This window comes from Globicephala melas, chromosome 11 (assembly GCF_963455315.2).
Source record: "Globicephala melas chromosome 11, mGloMel1.2, whole genome shotgun sequence".
Taxonomy (NCBI): domain Eukaryota; kingdom Metazoa; phylum Chordata; class Mammalia; order Artiodactyla; family Delphinidae; genus Globicephala; species Globicephala melas.
In genome coordinates, this window is record NC_083324.2 from 26,341,315 (window position 1) to 26,359,177 (window position 17,863).

Below are 17,863 nucleotides of genomic sequence, written 5' to 3' on the forward strand. Positions count from 1 at the left end.
TGCTATGGAAACAAACCTAAGCTAGCCTCCTAGATGTTGAGAGGTAGGTTGCCCAGTCATTGCCATTTCCCCAAGTGAGAGATAGTTCAGATAACCTCTAGAAAGAGAACCATCTTATTAACTAGAAAATGACCATAGATGCATCATGAGTGAGCTGGTCAAGACCAGCAGACATACTACTTAGCTGAGCTCAGGCCAACTTGTTGAGCCACAGAATCATGAGCTACATAAATAGTGTGGATTGAAGCCATGAAGTTCTGGGGTGGTTTGTTATGCAGCAAAAACTAACTGATAAATAAACTCTGAGAGAGAGAGAGAGAAAGAGAGAGAGAGAGGAGAAGAAGCAGAGGGCAGTGTTATCTAAGTAAAGTATATAAATTCAAGGAAGAATGAACCTTGTTAGTAGATTTTATGTGACTTTATTAATGTAACAATTCAATGACCTTATCATATATCAAAAACAAACTTTTAGGCCCCCAAATATCCTGATTTTCATAAAAGGTGTGTGCACAATAGGATTAGGAGTAGACGAGGTAAGAAGAAAATTAATTGAGCGTCTCAAAAGAAGAGTACGATTCATAAGAAGTAGGTTGAAAATTCCTCCATTTAGAGTAAACAAAGGCAAGTCAGGCAAGCCAATACAAACTTATTGTGATCAGTAATATCCAATCATCGGCCAGGAGTAAGGTAATTACATAACCTTCCATGTACCAGGCATGAACACTGTCCAGGCAGTGGAGAGTTTCCCCTTCCTGGACCAATACTTGCTAAATATTTAATGTGCCCCTAATAGAGTTTGAGCTCTGTGGGCCTGTGTAATTCTTCAGGGAACCTTTTCCCTCTTTCTAAGGTAATGCAAATTGGAGTTTGCTCCACTGAGACTTTTGACCCTTTATTAAGTGCAGGAGTTTAATGACTTCCTTATTCTGCAAGTTCTTTTCACTTCTTCCTGTTTTCTAGCTAATAAAGTCAGTTTGTTAGATGCTGAGGCACTTGAAGCTCTCTTCAATCTTATTGTGACCTAATTTATTTTAGCGGATGCAAGAAACTTCACCGAAGAACTCATTAAAATGACACTTCTGTGCTTCTCGTGCTATGCGTATTGGTGAATTCTCACATGTCCTTAATTTCTTAGGGGAAAAACAATGACCTATTAGAACTTTAAGGAAGAAAAAGGAAATAATAAAAAAAAGGATCATTCTAAGTGGAAATATCAATTCAAGAGAATGAATTACTAGAATAAAAAACCTAACTGGAATTGAAAACTATCCTTGGCAAGTCAGGGTTTACACAAAAACACCGAAGGGTTTACCGGGAAGATGATTCTTGCCCTGAGAGAGGGAAAACAACAGCGCTCAGGCATGTATCAGAGCCTCAGATAACTCCCAGAGAGGTACTCTGAGGCAAGCTAGAGAAGACATTCTTAGTTTGGAGAATGATGACCCCAGATAAAGAGAAATGAGCAAAGGCCCAGGACGATAAGTGTACCGATTTAACTCCCAGCTGGGCTGGCCCTGCAGCACAGCCCAGGGGAGGCCACTGTTGAGGTGCCACTCAGCAAAGAGGGGATCTGCCCTGGGTCTACCAATTCTGGCAGAAAATGCAGGGCACTTTTTGTTGGTATTTGTGTTTGGTCCTCATTTAGGGTGCACAGCTCCAATCTTATAACAGCTGAGGGGTGGGGTCTCAGGATGAATGTGAGGAAAAGGACTTCAAGGCAGGGGAAAACGAAGGAACAAACAAATAAACAAAACCAAAGAACCTAGTAGCTACCAAAGGGGAGAGGGAAAGAGGGAGGGGCAAATTAGGGGTATGGGATTAAGAGGTACAAACTACTATGTATAAAATAAATAAGCAACAAGGATATATTGTATAGCACAGGGAATTATAGCCATTATCTTGTAATAACTTTTAATGGAGTATAATCTGTAAAAATACTGGATCACAATGCTGTACACCTGAGACTAATGTAATATTGTAAATCAACTATACTTCAACAACAAATAAACACAGTTAAACAGATAAAACAAACAAACAACCCCCCCACAAAAACAAACAAACAGAAATCGGCTGGCTGGAGAGTGGGTTCACCTGAGGAGTCTTAAAGGTACTGATGCAACGGAATGTTCCTGCTGAAAGAGCAAATTCTACATGGTTGTCAGTTATTCACTCGACAAACATTTACTGAGGGCCTCCTCTCTGCCAAGCACCACGACTCAGAGACGGTGGAATGACAGCAAAAAGAACAGGGCCTTGATATTTGAGGTTTATTTCAGAGTAAACAATTTAATGGGAACAGGATAAAACACTTGACGTTTAGCATTGAGATTACTGAAGATACACACACACACACACACACACACACACACGACTATACACAAAGCAAAATGAGAGGAAAAATGGGGGCATGTTTTTTGAGGTTTAGTACAACTAACTTACTGTGTGAATAAATACACAAATCAGTTGGTGGATTCAGCAGAGTGTGGCTATTACCAACTTTCCATAAGAATTCAACATGCTGCAGGAATTAACAATTTTTTTAAAGAGGGAATAAGAACAGTGGTTAATCCAACAAGTACAATGAGTAGGGTTTTTTTTTTAAAGAGCTTCTACTGTGTTTGCAAATAACAAAATATTATTATTTTCTAACACCATCAGGTCCCTCTACTCTTTTTATTTTAACTGTGGAAAGTGCACTTAATATGAGACCTACCCTCTTAATAAATTTTTCAGTGTACAATACATTATAGTTGACTAAGGTACAATGTCGTACAGCAGCTCTATAGAGCTTATTCCTCTAACTTGACTGAAACCTTATGCCCAGGTCTCTCTACTCTTGATATGTTCTGATTTCTAGCTCCAACCCATCTGCACATGGCAGACACCAAAGCTAACCTTGATGAACTATAGCTCTTAGCTTTGAGGACCTAGAAGAATGAGGCTAAAGAAAGATGCTTTCAGAACATTACTGTCTTTAAAATTATGATTACAGGGAAAATTGTCCTTCAATCATGCTGCATTATTTATGAACCAATTTCTTTTTAACTGACAATCTTAACTTATACTTAAAGTTGACACATTTCTGGATACATATCTGCCTTGTCAGAACTTTGGGGCCACATATATTAGAAAACCATGTGCACTATGTGTTTAGCTGTTTGTACTGCCATCAAGGATGGCTGCATATACTGGATGTTTCCTATTGTTTCCTGAATTTTATGTTCCATATGTAGCTGGGGGGAAAAATGTAGCATTGTGTGCATGACTAACAAAGACATGACCAATTATGACAGTAGAAAATTTCATTATTTCATTAGAGAAATAATTGCAAGTGGAGTTTGAACAGTGTAATGTGAATTTTAACCTCAATGTAATAAGATGAGAAAATTAATGAGGCTGTTCTAGAGTCCAGAGGTAGCCATGGCTCCAGTGGAGCCCAGTTGTGTTCTAATCGTGCTGGAAGAGTTAACATAATAGTTAGATCCACTTCTAATATTTTTCTCTTTTAACATATTCTGTCTAGTATTGTCATTATTAGAGTGTAGCATTGTTTGTGGACTAGTGAGAGAATAAGAAGTAGAAATGTTACAGCCTCAAGGTACATTTGGATGTTTAGCTGGTAGAATTCACTAGGATATAATTCCAATTCTGAGTCAGTAAGAATAAACTGTTCCTAAGTTTTAATCAAAAGGTGTTAAGAGAGCAGTATTAGGAATAAAATGCTTAAAAATACCCTTCTAAAACCTAAGTAAAGTTGCTTTGGAAAATTCCATATGTTCCAAACTGTTCTGAAGCTGATGTTCCATGCTTCATAAATTCCATTTGCCATTATATTATTTAATTCCATTTTCATTCTCAGCACCATCATATTTAGACAATGGTAAGAGCTTAAACCTAAAATAACCTCAACAAGTCCCCACATTGCAGACCAATATTCTAGAGCCCTGACCTATATTTTACAAGGCTTTGTAGAGATTGTCAAATAAGGAGAGATTCTGCGGTAGAGTCCACTGTTGAATTCGCGGGGAGAGGATCTTTGCATTATCATTGACCAGTGGTAAACCTCTGGTCAATTGAAAATGTTTTTTCTGAGCCATAGTTTTGCTCCCTTGACAGAAAACTCAATAAACAACTAATCTGTTTGTTTCCTGGTGTTACTGTTAGTATCACATGGAATGATGCACGACGTTGTCAACTTTAAGGGAGGTGTGGAAAGGTGGTACCATTGGTCACTAAGTCTTGAATCAAGTTAAATTTTTCCAACAGGCTGATTCTTCATTTTAAAGAAAACCTGGGGCTTCCCTGGTGGCGCAGTGGTTGAGAGTCCGCCTGCCGATGCAGGGGTCACGGGTTCATGCCCCGGTCCGGGAAGATCCCACATGCCGGGGAGCGGCTGGGCCCGTGAGCCATGGCCGCTGAGCGTGCGCGTCCGGAGACTGTGCTTAGCAACGGGAGAGGCCACAATAGTGAGAGGCCCGCGTACCGCAAAAAAAATAAATAAATAAAAAATAAAGAAAACCTAAAGATGAAATCCTAAAATTCACGAATGTGAAAAATAGTTATGTACACTTCTACAACTTTTCTGGAAGTTTCCCTTGATAAATTTACTGTTTAATTCAATTTATAAATATATGGGTTTGAAAGAACAGCCCATTCCCTCTACCTGATGTATCTAACAGCTCTGCCCACTATCTAACATTTTCTTTTCTTTGTTTATTATTGCCCATCTCCACCCTGCTGAGTAACATATAACACTGCTGCATCTCCAGTGCCTGGGAAAGTCCCTTGCACTTAGTAGAATCTTAATAAATGTTTGTTGAATGAATAAATGAATGAATGAATGAAATGATAAGATATATATGCTAAATTAAGTTAAACATCACTTCTAAAGTATTTCAAGTAGGTTTTTCTTTATAGCAACTAATCTATAATTTCATAATTATGTCATGATAATATAGACAATTTGAGAGTAGTGACTTTATAAAATTTCATTCAACAACCAATGATAATAATTACAATCTATTTAGTGTAGTACTCCATGCCACATACTTATATACACTATTGAGAACCTCACAACAGCATCTCCCTCCTCCCAACGGTGAGAATCCTTTCCTCATTTCACAGATGTTAAGTCACTTCATTAAAAATCACACAGCTGATGGGGAATGGGAACCAGAATCTGAAACCAAGGTCTGGATGGATCATTCCACAGAGATAGTTCCTCCCAAAAGAGGATTAATTAAATGTAAAAATTAAATGTGATTTAATGTAATCCGATAATGTCTTTACTGCATCCTTGTTCTGGATAAAAACCTTAGGAAGGATATTCAATGTTAATCTGACAGTCATTTTCTCCTGGTGTTTGAAGACACCGTTACACTATGTATTTTGGCATTTGCTGCTGTTCTGAGAATTCTGTTTTTAATCTAAGCATCATTTTAAATGAATTCCCCAGGTGATTCTGATATAGGTGGTCCACGGACCACAGTAGCAAACACAATTCTGGAGATAAAAGAGAGACTCAGAGCTTCTACAGAACCTTCCTCCCCAACAACTCCAGGCTCCTCCATGGGATGACCTGTGATCCCATCCACGAGGAGGGTTAAAGTCATCTCCACTGAAGACACAGAGCAAAGAAAATCTGGGGAGATCAAACAACTGGTCAGTTAGCATCACAACCAGAGCTGAAAGCTGAAAGCCCAGTCTCTTAACTTGTTCTAGAGCTGAGCTTGTGAAACTTAACTGTGCATGTGAACCATATGGAGATCACATAAATGTGGATTTCAGTACTCAGTAGGTCTGGGGTGTAACTCGAGAGTCTGCATTTCCAGCAAGCTCCCAGGCGATGTCAGTGCTGCTGGTCCTTGGTCCATGCTTTGAATTGGAAGTTGTAGAAGCAGCTGGTGGTCCCCCTTGGAATATGCTTAAGGATTAAGCATATGTAAGGACACAACGCTCCTGGTCCCACAAGCTCCGATTTACTCCAAGAAGGATCACTGTATTTCTTACTCAGATGCACATTAACAAAACCCTCTCTGTCCCCATTCTAGAGTATTTTCCAGAATATGAGCCAAATGAGGAATGTCCTAATCAGCCTTTCACAGGTTATCATTGTGTTTAAGTGCCCAGGCTTGGGGTCAAACACACCTAAGCTATAGTCTCAGAATCACCACTCATAAAATGTGTGACCTTGTGACCTTGGACAAGCGGCTTAGGCTCTCTACATCTCCTTTTCCCCACCTTGGAAATACTAATAGCAATCCCTCAGGATGCTGTTGGGAAGGTTCAGACTGTGTGAGATGCAGAGCACAGTGCCTGGTAAACAGTAAGTGCTGTCTAAACGTCAGCTACGTGAACTCTTAGCATCATGTTGTGTGACCCTCATTCCAATATTCCTAGACTTAAGAAAGGAGTCCAAGCCTTTCAGGATTTTATGAGCTCTAATCCTTCCCTCTTTAAACCCCCTCAAAGAGTTATTATGAGGATTAAATGAATTAATATGCATGAAACACTTGGAGCTGTGCCTGTCACATAATTAGTACCCAAGATGGCTTAGCTTTTATTTTTAGCCCTTACTACAATGATAATTAAGTCACTTTTGAGGGATTTTTAAATTGCCTCTTCCCTCATTAGACTGCAACTCTTAGCAGAGTAGGGACTACATCTGTTTTAGTCACTTCTGTATCCTACATCTTAACACTGTGCCTAGAACACAGTTGCTGCTCAATAAATATACAGTAGAAACATAAATGAATGTGTGAACAAATGAATGAGTGAATGATTGAGAAAACATGCTTGCCTTCCTGAAGAGATCCACAGGGAAAAAAAAAAGCCTTGAGAAACACTCTCCTACAGTGTAGAGGCAGTGGGAGAGAGAGAAGGCAAGCATATTGGGAAACTGGTCTGGGGGAGGGTTGGAGGAGATGTCTTCCAAACTCCTCAGAGGATGAGGAATTTATAAATACCACTCAGAGGAAAGAGGTGAGTTGAGGGAAGGAGACTGGGAGAGGGCTGCCAGCAGATAATGCTCCTGGAAAAAATACCAGCTAACCAAGTTTTTGGATCAAATGTGTCAGGAGATGCTTTGAGGCAAATAAAATACGAGAAATGAGAAACCTTTGAATTTCCTACACCAGGGGCTAATGAGAAACTCAGGGTGGGCAGCAGGAGGCTTTCCCTGAGCTTTGATCCTTAGGGAGGAAAAAATTGGGATTTGTCAATTCACCTGAGGAGCTCTCTCAGGTGGAGAGAGAAGAGGGTTAAGGTCACAGAATATCAGGTCAGAGATCATGTCAACCCCCCTCTTCCCATCCCCTCATAACGAATGGATTATGCCTGGACAGATGGCAGGGAAAGGCTTCCGAGGAAGTTGAAAGGGAAGCACAGAAGCATTCCCTGAGCTGAGCTGATTACAGGGAATTGCTTTATCCATATTGCATTTGGTTTTATTATAGTTATTCTTCAGTGAAGATACTCTGTCTCTGCAATTTATAATATGCACATAAATCTCTGCTTGAGATAGAATTACCCATCAAACCACTGACAGACTACTTTAGACCCATCCCACAACTGCAGTCATTTTCTTGGTAGACTGGGGAAACATTCCCCCTCACCCCATGCACACATCAAGGGCACCGAGTGAACACTGACAGCAGAATGAACTTGGATTACAGAGGGAAGGACATAATGATACAATTGTCTAGGCCCACGTGGTCTCCAAAGGGTTTTCGCATATTATTTATGAGAGCGATCCTCTCCAGAACTCTGGGGAGGGGACCCATTATTTCCATTTTACAGATGTAGAGACTGAGGCCCAGAGAAGACTAATGAATTGTCTAAGACCATGAGTGGCAGAGGCAGGATCTGGATCTATTTCCTCTCATTCTAAGTTCAGTTCTTTAAGACAATGCAGGCAGAAGACAGTTTTCTTGATGGGCATTCTGCCACAGCAATATGCTTGGAATGACTCTTATCTCGGCAAAAGCCATGAGGGTCTCAATAGTGACAGATACCTTTTAAAAGTTCATCAGATGATGAAGGATGTGGGCCCAGGTACAGTTGGAGGCCTTCTCCTGGGAAAGCCCTGCATCTAGCCAAGCTCCGGAGTACATGTGATGAGCACCACTGCAAATTACTGCCTGTCTTTAATGTGTTCCAGATTCGTGTCCACAACTCTTTTAAGATCCATCCAGGAGCTCAATGTCTCCTGCAGCCTCTAATGAGGCTGAAATATGGTTAAACTAACCCCAAAGATTCTTGGGTGTACCCAGTTCAAAATGTAGGGTCCGATCTCAGGCACTCAGACTTCTGGTGATGACCCAGAACACATACATTGCTGGTATGTGCCCGATCCATGAACTGGCCTTTCTCCATCTGAAATGATTCTTCAGCTCACTGGGCTGGAAGTACACCGAGCTCTGCTTTTATCATCCTTCTGTACTGATTTCACCATAAGGCCTGGAGAAACGCAACTCACCTTTCAGGGCTTCAATTTTCTGACTTAAATTAAGGTTTAATGTTTTACTGTCACTGGCAAGAGGTCAGATGGTTTGAGGATGTCATCTTTTCCTGCTGGGATGCTGACTCATACAGTAGGTACATCTGACTTCAAAGCCCGTGCCCCATCCACTCTGCTGGACTGATCTCTAGAGCTTCCTGTGGTGTTTGTGATGTATCACTCCACATTCCTTGAACTACTGAGGATGGGAATGAAGAAGCGATGCTGCTATTTGCTATTTGCACTAAGAGTGCAACACCACCCAGTTAACAAATACTTAGTAAGGAGCCAAGCCTGTGGACCTCCATCCACAGCTACATTGCTATTATTTCCAGTACAGCCTCAAAGAGAGAGTGTGCTTTAAAAATACTTACCTTGGTTTTCTCATTAAATTTTATAACTCTGTAGAAAAACACTGGATTTTTGTGTCAGGACATCTGAGTATGAATCTAAGCTCTATCCACTATTAGTTGCAAGGATTTGGGCATATAACAATTCTAAATGTCCATTTATTCATCTGTTAAAAGGTTATAATATTTTCCTATTGCCTCATTTGTTGATTGCTGGAATCAAATGAGACAAAATGTAAGGCAAATGAACATGGTAAAGTGTTATACAGAAGGGATATAATAGTAAAAAAAAAAAAAAGACTTAGAGATGCCTTACTTGTCTTTGTTAGACACGTTGTACAGAATATTTGGGGAAAACCACAGAAAAATCCTGGAGTTAACCATGCAGCAGTGTATCTGAAAGTCAGAGAAGTAGAAATGCTAAGGGAAGATTCGGTCAAAGCTGTTGGTTATTACTCAGTTTCTTGCAAGGTTTTAACTAGGGATTATTTGGCATTGTCTGGAGATGATTTTGGTTCTTACAACTTGGTGGGTTGGGGGGGCATTTGGCTACTGACATCTAGTGGGTAGAGGCAAGGGATGCTGCAAAACACCCTGAAATGCTTATAACAGCCCCACATCAACGAATTATCTGGGCCAAAATGTTAATAGTGTTGAAGTTGAGAAATCCTGGCCTACTAGAAGCTGCTTGAGTTCAGAAACTAGTATACCGTATTTATTCCTGTGTTCTAGCACCTAGCGTTGCACTTGGCACAAAGTGAACACTATATATATATATATATATATATATATATATATATTCTGAATAAATGAACACCCACAGAGAACCCGATAATGTCAGTTAGAACTAATCATACTGCCACTGCAAGTCTTATCTCCTCTAGGCACCCTCTCTGTCTACTCTTCTAGCTTCTTTACTTTTCTGTCCTGTTGTAGCTTCATCCCTCTTTCCTCCTCCCAACATCGGGCAAGAGTGAGAATAGCGTATCAAATCTGAGGATGCCTTGTAACGATAAATAATGCTTAGAAGGCACAACTACAAGACTTCCCCCGGCTCCCCACCTTCAGACCACTCCATTTCAGCCAGACGAATAATCACATCGGTAAAAAAATGGATTCACTCCCTGAAGGAAATGGATTCCTTCACTGAGCATAAACAGACAGGACCAAAAGCACGTATTTCCTGCAAATGTCTTACTAGAACAGTTCAATTATGCTTTTAAAAAGACACATCCTGAGCCATGAAAAAGAAACTAGGTTTAGATGAGAAAAAGGAAAATGAAGGCATTTAGTTCTGGGAGCACAGATATTATGTCTATCTGTTCATCACGGCATCTCTGAAGCCTAGTGTGGTACCTGGCACTTGGTAAGCATCCTTAAATATTTGCGGAATGCAAGAATAGCCTGGTGAACTCAACACTCCAAGCCTTCCCTCAAATCTGCCCCCAGTTAAAAAAAATTATTTTTTGGTCTCAACCATTCAATTTCATAGGAAGGCAAATTGAATGTCATAGGCTTTGAAAAATTATATCCTGTTTCTTCCCTCATCCAAAGCTAGATAAACATATATGGGTTCATCATTGAGAGGTAGATGTCACTATGGTGACCTGAAAAGTCCTCAAGTAAGAATCTATATTGGGCACAAATGTTCTTAAAGCCATTTTTTACCAGAAATAAAACAAGTCTAAAATATTTGTCATATCTTTGCCAGAAAGCCTACTCAGAGACAGTGTGTGGTAATTTGGGAGGATTTAAAGATTCTGTAAGCAGGGCTAAAGAAGTCACATGGGGATTATCAATAGAAGCATTTTACCCCCAACCTACCAGTCCCCCCCCCAAACTCTAATGAAATGATTACCCCCTTACATTTGGCCAACCCAAAGCTCCACAGTGAACTGATTGCCCCGTGTTGGGAATAAGCTTTCCAGAAACCGTAGTGGAATGCGTTTGAAGTTGCCCAGGAACCATTTTCCATTAAGACTTTTGGCTAGAATCTGTTCAAAAATGATCACTGTAAAATGTATTAATTATGCAGATCCATCAGTCTGCAGAGTAGAGTGACTGAGGTGCTTCCATTCTCAACTCATCCCTAAACTTTAAACACTTAAAGGCACACCAGTGACCAGGAGCCTCTTCTAGAGGACTGAATGCCTCATGTGTTCCTTTCAGGCTCAAAATCCTCCCTGATTCCATCTTCTTAGACAAGGATGGAACAGGCCCACCAGCTCTGTTTGTACACCAGCTTAGAATGTTTGATGACAAATTCAAGCCTCGTCCCACGCTCATTATGTCTTAACACCAGATGCTATTCCTGCATACTCAATAGATCATTTCTAAGCTCTTAAGGATCAACTTGATTAAGTACACACATCCACAGCCAAAGAAAAGGCAGAAGGAAATGTAGGTAAGATGAAAGAGTCTCTGCTGTGATTTATTTTGGATTTGGTCTCCTCTCGGAAGAAAGCTCTATCTTGGAGATGGAGACTGACATATGATGTGCTTTATAAAATTGTCTCTAAGCTTAGTTTTAAGGGATAAGCCTATATTTCATGAACACTGTGGATGAGTACAACCTATTTCTTTAAAGTAAAAGTGCTCATTTGATGACTGTTAATATATTTAAAACTCTCATAGATGCTGGTGGAAAACGCAGATTGATTTAAATTTCTTTATCCTGACTGGCTCTAATACCACACTCTCTGATTAAACCATCCAATTATTATTATTTATTTATTTATTTATTTATTTTTTGCGGTACGCGGGCCTCTCACTGTTGTGGCCTCTCCCGTTGAGGAGCACAGGCTCCGGACACGCAGGCAGGCTCAGCGGCCATGGCTCACAGGCCCAGCCGCTCCGCAGCATGTGGGATCTTCCCGGACCGGGGCACGAACCCGTGTCCCCTGCATCGGCAGGTGGACTCTCAACCACTGCGCCACAAGGGGAGCCCCCAGTTATTATTTTCTAAGAGCAAGAAAAAGAGGTCAATAAGTTTTACCTCTGACAAAAATGACTATCGTTTTGGAAACACATCTTACTGAGCACTGCACTCTGATCTCTTTAATTTACTCTACACCAGGAGTAATTCAAAAGCTATCACTATTAGATGCAGCAGACCACACCAAGAAGTCAATATTGTGTCAACCCTTCAAAACTGGACCCTTAATCCTCCCAATTTGGGATGGGTCTTTTTTGTTGGTTTGTTTATTCATCTGTGTTTTTAGATCCCTCTGGTTTGGGGTGAAATAGAGCAAAAGTGTCCTAAGCTAGGTTCTCCCTTCTAGCAACATTTTCATCACTCACAATCCTTTCTCTCTCACTGAGGGAAGAAAATGCAGCATTTCACAGGCTCACCTCATGACAGGTGTGCCCTGCTTCTAGTCTGAAAACTGCCAGTGGAGGAGAAATTTCAAACATATTGATTCTACTCAGTTGCATTTTCCTCCTAAAAGATCCAGTTGAATTCTATTGGCTTAAATGGATTTCAAATGGAGAGTTCCGTGCTCAGGTGCAAAAGAATGCATCTGGGGCCTCTGAGTTGCAACTCTGTCACACTTCTCAGCATGCTTATTGGCAGCTGTTTTCATTTTTTCATTACCCAGGTGGTAGAGGTGCTTTGCAATATTCTACCTGAAGGGTCACGTCAGTGCTTTCCAGCTGGCCACAAAGTGCGAGGAACTCATGCTGGGGGTGAGTAAAAAAAAAGGTGAGAATTTTACAAAGTCTCCACAAATACATCAATTCAGTAGCAACTGCTTTTTATATTTTGCATCAGTGATAAACCAGATACCTTGAGGTATTGATGTGTGTGTTATCATCACATCTTAATTTTGACTCTATGTTCGAAAGATTGAAAACCAAAGGAATGGATTTCTTGTGATCAATTAAAAAAAGCTACCTTAATTCAGCCACTTCTGCATATAGCTCTCCCTAGACTGGCTCCCTCTTGTGAGATCCACATCTTTATAGTTGAGTGGAAATACAATGCACACTCGCTAGTTACAAACACGTAATTAGCCTGGAGTCACAAAGGCAGAGCCTGAGAAGAAGGAGGCTATGTAGCTTCAGAGGGGGGGAAAAGCACTAATGAAAATATGGTGTAAAAAAAAATATGGTGTGTTATGGTACACCCTGCAAGTCACTGCAGGCTAGGAGTCGGCTGTAGATTGTACTGATGAAGTGAAACCCTGGCTGAGGGGAGAGATGAAGAGCCTGACTCTGGAATGAGCCTGTCTGGCTCTGAGTTTCATCATTATTACCGTGTTGCCACAAACGAATGGCACACTTGCCCTCTGTCTCCGTTTTCTTATCTGTAAAACGGGGACTTATCTGTAAATCTCCCTTCTGGGATAGCTGTGAAGATTCAAGGAAACAAGCCACGTAAAATGCTTAGCACAGTGCCAGGCATACAGTAGCTACTTACTAAATGGAAACGACGACTGCATTCCTCATCTTGCTAAAAAGAATAAGTGGTCTCATCGTGAAATCAAAATTCCCTTTGTTATTCTCCCCTACATGGCACAGATTTTTATTCCTTTGAAGATACTACAACAGTTTTGGGGGTAATGGCATTCTGGACTTTTCCAAAGGGATGCTTTCAAGACCAGGCACGTTCATCCTAAATCACACAAAAGGTCTTGACCTCTCCAAGATACAGATGCCCCACTGTCCTTCCTATATCAGTGGGTGCGAGCCTGCTGGGAGCCCTAACAGTTTTGTAAACTGGCAACCCGCAGGACAAGACAGATGCTTTCACCTGCAGGGTGACCCCCCCCTTCCACCGCCCAGATCTGCATTCACTTCTGTTACTGAACAGCTTCAGAGGATGATCAACTCCGTTTACAGCTAGCGACTTTGTACATAACCTGTTAATGACGGCCATGTAAAGAGAAAGATGACAAAAATATTAAGGGATGTTGGGGGAGTGGGTGTTTGGGGAGACAAAGACAGATGTTCAGTGCTGTTGAGTTTCCTTAGCGGTAAATGCCAACAGCCCAAGGATAGATGTTTTCTTTTTCAACAAACTACCAACTAAGGAACACTTGGTGCTCGTGAGGGTTTATGGCATCTAAGGCTGTTATAAGGAACATGCTTCTTGTGACCAGTAAGAGGCAATGTAAGTTCATATGGGTTTAGAAGATTTTTAAAAAATGTATAATAGTTTATTACTATACATTCAAATGAATACTTTAAATGTAGTCTTATTTCTTTTAAATTTTTACTGGAGGATTTTTGAGGCTGAACTCAATTAACCAAAATTCAAAATTCTGTTTGTCAGAATGAGTAGTTCCATTCCAGCTTGTAAAGGGTGTGTGAGGGGCAGAATGCCCAAAAGAAGCAGACGTGAGGACCACATTCCTAGATTCCCAGACACTAGTGTTCCCATGAGCTACCCCTAGATTACTTCAGGATCTGAATCATTGCTCTTCCGAAAAAGAATTCTATGCCTAAGAGGTCTAGGCACACACAACGTTCCTAACTTTACTTTCAAAATCTCTGAAGGATAGTCAGACCCCCTCTTGCTTCTTATTCAGTGGTGCCTTTAACTTTCATTATAAATATATTCTCTAATCCATTTCACCATGAAAAAGACTATGCAGATTTGTTGATTGTGTAACAAAAAGAGAAGATGAGAACCTCAGTTTATTTCCATTAGAGCAATTATTTAATCATCCAATCATCTCTGTCTAGGATAATTATATTGACAGACTTTCTCTCAGAGTTCTGAATTAACAACAAAGAATTCAGATCCTCTAACACTCTCTAGAAAAACAGATGATAGAAAAAAAGCAGTTAACCAGGTAACGCCTTTAAAAATCATAACTAGCAGTGGCGAGCAGATCACGGTACGGCACTAGTTTGAATTGAATAACAGCAACTTTTCTCTTGATCAGCGTCAGATACGGAAACATGAGAGCCAGGGCTGGGCATTTGACAGACGGTGGCACAAACACACAGTGCAAAGACAGAAGAGAAGCAACAGCCACTTGTGATTAGATCTTTTCAAGGAATTCTAGAGATGTACTTTAATGATCTGAACACTTTTCATACATTCAGGTCTTTTAAAGGTGCACGTACCTCATCTTAGAGGAAACGCATCTCATCCATTCTACCCTGGCTTAAGGCCTCATGAAATTAGCACACCCCTTCTTGGCACAGCACAAAATATTTGGTAACTATTTATGGAGTTTATGAAATTCTTGCTCTGACATTGAGGAAGAAACTTTAATTAAAATGATATGCAGATTATGGCACAACGAACATACTTAAAGACATTAAACACTCCCGGTGGGAGGCAGAATGACGTTACATTTTTATGAAGCCAAATGTAAGTTTGCTTAAATAGTTTCCTTACTATGTTCAGAGAAACCCAGCGCATCCTTCAACAACTAAGGTAAGCATCACACTCTTATACAACAGAGCTCTCTGGCTTAGACAGATGAATATGAGCAAGCAAAGTAAGAAAAAAAAAGACATTGTCCCTAAAGATTTCAGAAAATGATATTTGGAAAGATACGTGACGGTACAGTCTAAATCTATGCAAACACACACACGCACACACGCACACACACACCCCCCACCCCAGCCAGCTGTAAATCAAGAGAGATATAAAACTTACCGGAGCAAATATCACCATACACATTTACAAAAGAATTGATCATCCAACTTCCCTCTCCTGAAAGAAAATAGAGGCTCTCTCATACTAAAAATCAAGCTTCTCTGTCCACAGCACGAGCCACTGGTCCCTCTTTTTATGAAGCAAAGGAGGAGAACAAGAAAATCAATGAGGAGGGTAAGTGAGATGTTATACCAATCAGGTAGCAGCTTCTGCCTTATTTGCAGAGAGATGGCAAAACGGTCATATTATTAGACAGTGACAACCCACAGCCGAAGTACAGGAACCTGATACTTCCCTCTGGTGAAAGGCTGCCTGGCTTTTTGGGAGGTGGTTACCATCCCACACTTGGCTCTTTGCTCCCAACTGCAAGGGCAGGACCGGCTGCTTTGAGCAAGCCAGCTGCATCACCCAGGGAGCACCATCTCCCCCTTGAATCTGCGAGCCCCCTCCTCCCTCCACCCAGTGCTTAAAAACAAACTGGGAAATCAAAAGGAGCTGGGAATTTGTGTGTCCAGGGTGCGTGGGGGAAGTGGTGGTTTTAGAAAATCCTTATGAATAGATTTGCATAGATTAAAGAGATGTGTATATGTTTGCTTAGAAAAAATTGCCCTCGTTTTTATGGAAATGCCTGGATGCGATGCCTGATGCCCATTTGGGAAATTCATACACCATCCATAAATAATCACTAAGGTGATGGTACCTGAAGACAGGCTTTCCGGGCTCTGGCAACTGGGGAAGGGACGAATTATGACTCGGTTGCTTACTCGTCCCAGGAGTGTGACTTAAAGTCTCCCCAGCCAAATCTGAAAAGCGAAAAGGTTTCAGTGTGACCTGGGTCTGCTTTGTCTACAAATGGGCCTCTCTAGAGGGAGATGAGCTTGACAAGTTCAAGGGGCTGAAAGCATGGCATCCTGAGGCAGCACGATTTGGAGGGACTGGCAATGAATTCACGGACAGGGTGCCCACAGGTGAGACACTCTCCACACGCTGGCTTCCTGAGGACCCCTTCTCTCTGAGGTCTACACCACAGCAAAGGAGGAAGAAACCCGCATGCCTCTTCCCTTCACATTCCCCATCAGGAGCCCACTCGGGACAGGAATAGTGTTAGGATGGCCCAGGCATCTCTGCTTTATCTTTTGTGTGGTCGGTGATGGCCCGACGGAAACTCACCTCAGCTGGCCAGGCTTTTTATTGGTGGTTGTTAATTTGGACCCTGTCCTGAGTGTTTCTTTGGGTCCCCCTCTCTGTCTCTGTTTCACATACACACCAGCACGGCAACAGCAGTCATTACCATCACAGCTCCCTCCTCCCTCTCCCCCTCCAAACACACGGTAACAACTCAAGGACGTCGGGAACCAAACAAACAAACCAAACCTGATGAGGAGTCAGGCCACCCGGGGTCCAGCCCCAGCCTTCCACTGACTCGTCATGTGACTTGGGAAGTACCTTAAGGTCTCCTAGCCTCAGTTTGTCTTCTGTGTAATGGGTACACTAACACCTCATAGAGCTGCTGGTGGAGGGGAGGGGAACAGATGAAAAATGGCTAAGGCTTTCAATGCACGTACAACCTGGGCTCAGCATCCTGCAGCCGTCTGTTTCCTCCTCCTCCTCATGTGATGTGCCTGTTCCTCACACATCACCCTCCAGGAGACTCTTGAAAGTTTCAACCTGTACGTGGTCCCTTTGCAATTCTGATTGGAGTCTCATTCCCCCCACACTCTCCCCTCCACTCTCCCCACTGCCACTCTTCACCTGCCAGTTGAAAGATCACTGCATTTCAAGGAGAGGAGTTACTCAGGGGAGTAAATTAAGCAAATGAACCCAGTTGAAGCAAGGAAAAAAAAAAAAAAAGGCTGAGAACCACCAGGCAGTTCCATTAGCTCTCAGTAGGCATTTGTGGAATAAATGAATGAAAGACTGACTGAAGGAATCGGGTCCCTGTGCTAAAGGCCACAGTTCCTGCCAGGCGGCTGGTGACCCGCCGTGTTAGAGCCCAGTTAAAGCGATGCAGTTCCAGCCACACACCTGCAGGGCAGAAGCACTCTTAACAGTTTCGGGTGGAGAGTGAGTCACTTTTATCAGGGTTTTGAATATTAAGAGCCCCATTTCCACTAAAAGAAGTTCTGAATTCCATATAATGATGCCAAACATTTCTTGAATATTTGTCTGTGTCAGGTGCTAGTCTAAGTTTTTTGTTTGTTTGTTTGTACAAGGGTGTTATCCTATGTGGGCCTCACAGAACCAAGAAAAGTTATGATTTTCATTCCGGTTTACTGAAGAGGAAACCCAAGACCCAAAGAGTTAAGTAACTTATCCAAAGGCACACAGTCAACAATGGGTAAAGCCAAGATTGGAACTCAGTTGGATGCCAGGCGCCCAGCCATGAACCTCTCTGTTCTA

At 41.6% G+C, this 17,863-nt stretch overlaps 1 protein-coding gene across 2 annotated transcripts in view; it reads right to left on the reverse strand.

Moving 5' to 3' along the window:
• Nucleotides 1-17,863, reverse strand: part of SYNPR (synaptoporin) — a 291,929-nt gene that overhangs the window by 132,700 nt on the left and 141,366 nt on the right. The window contains exon 1 of one of the 2 annotated variants that reach the window (XM_030867626.2): nucleotides 15,464-15,903. The exons of the other annotated variant lie outside the window; for it this stretch is intronic. Coding sequence (XP_030723486.1) covers nucleotides 15,464-15,487 — 24 coding nt within the window. The 5' untranslated portion in view covers nucleotides 15,488-15,903. Of the gene's footprint in view, nucleotides 1-15,463; nucleotides 15,904-17,863 lie in introns of those variants that run through there. 2 annotated transcript variants of the gene reach the window in all.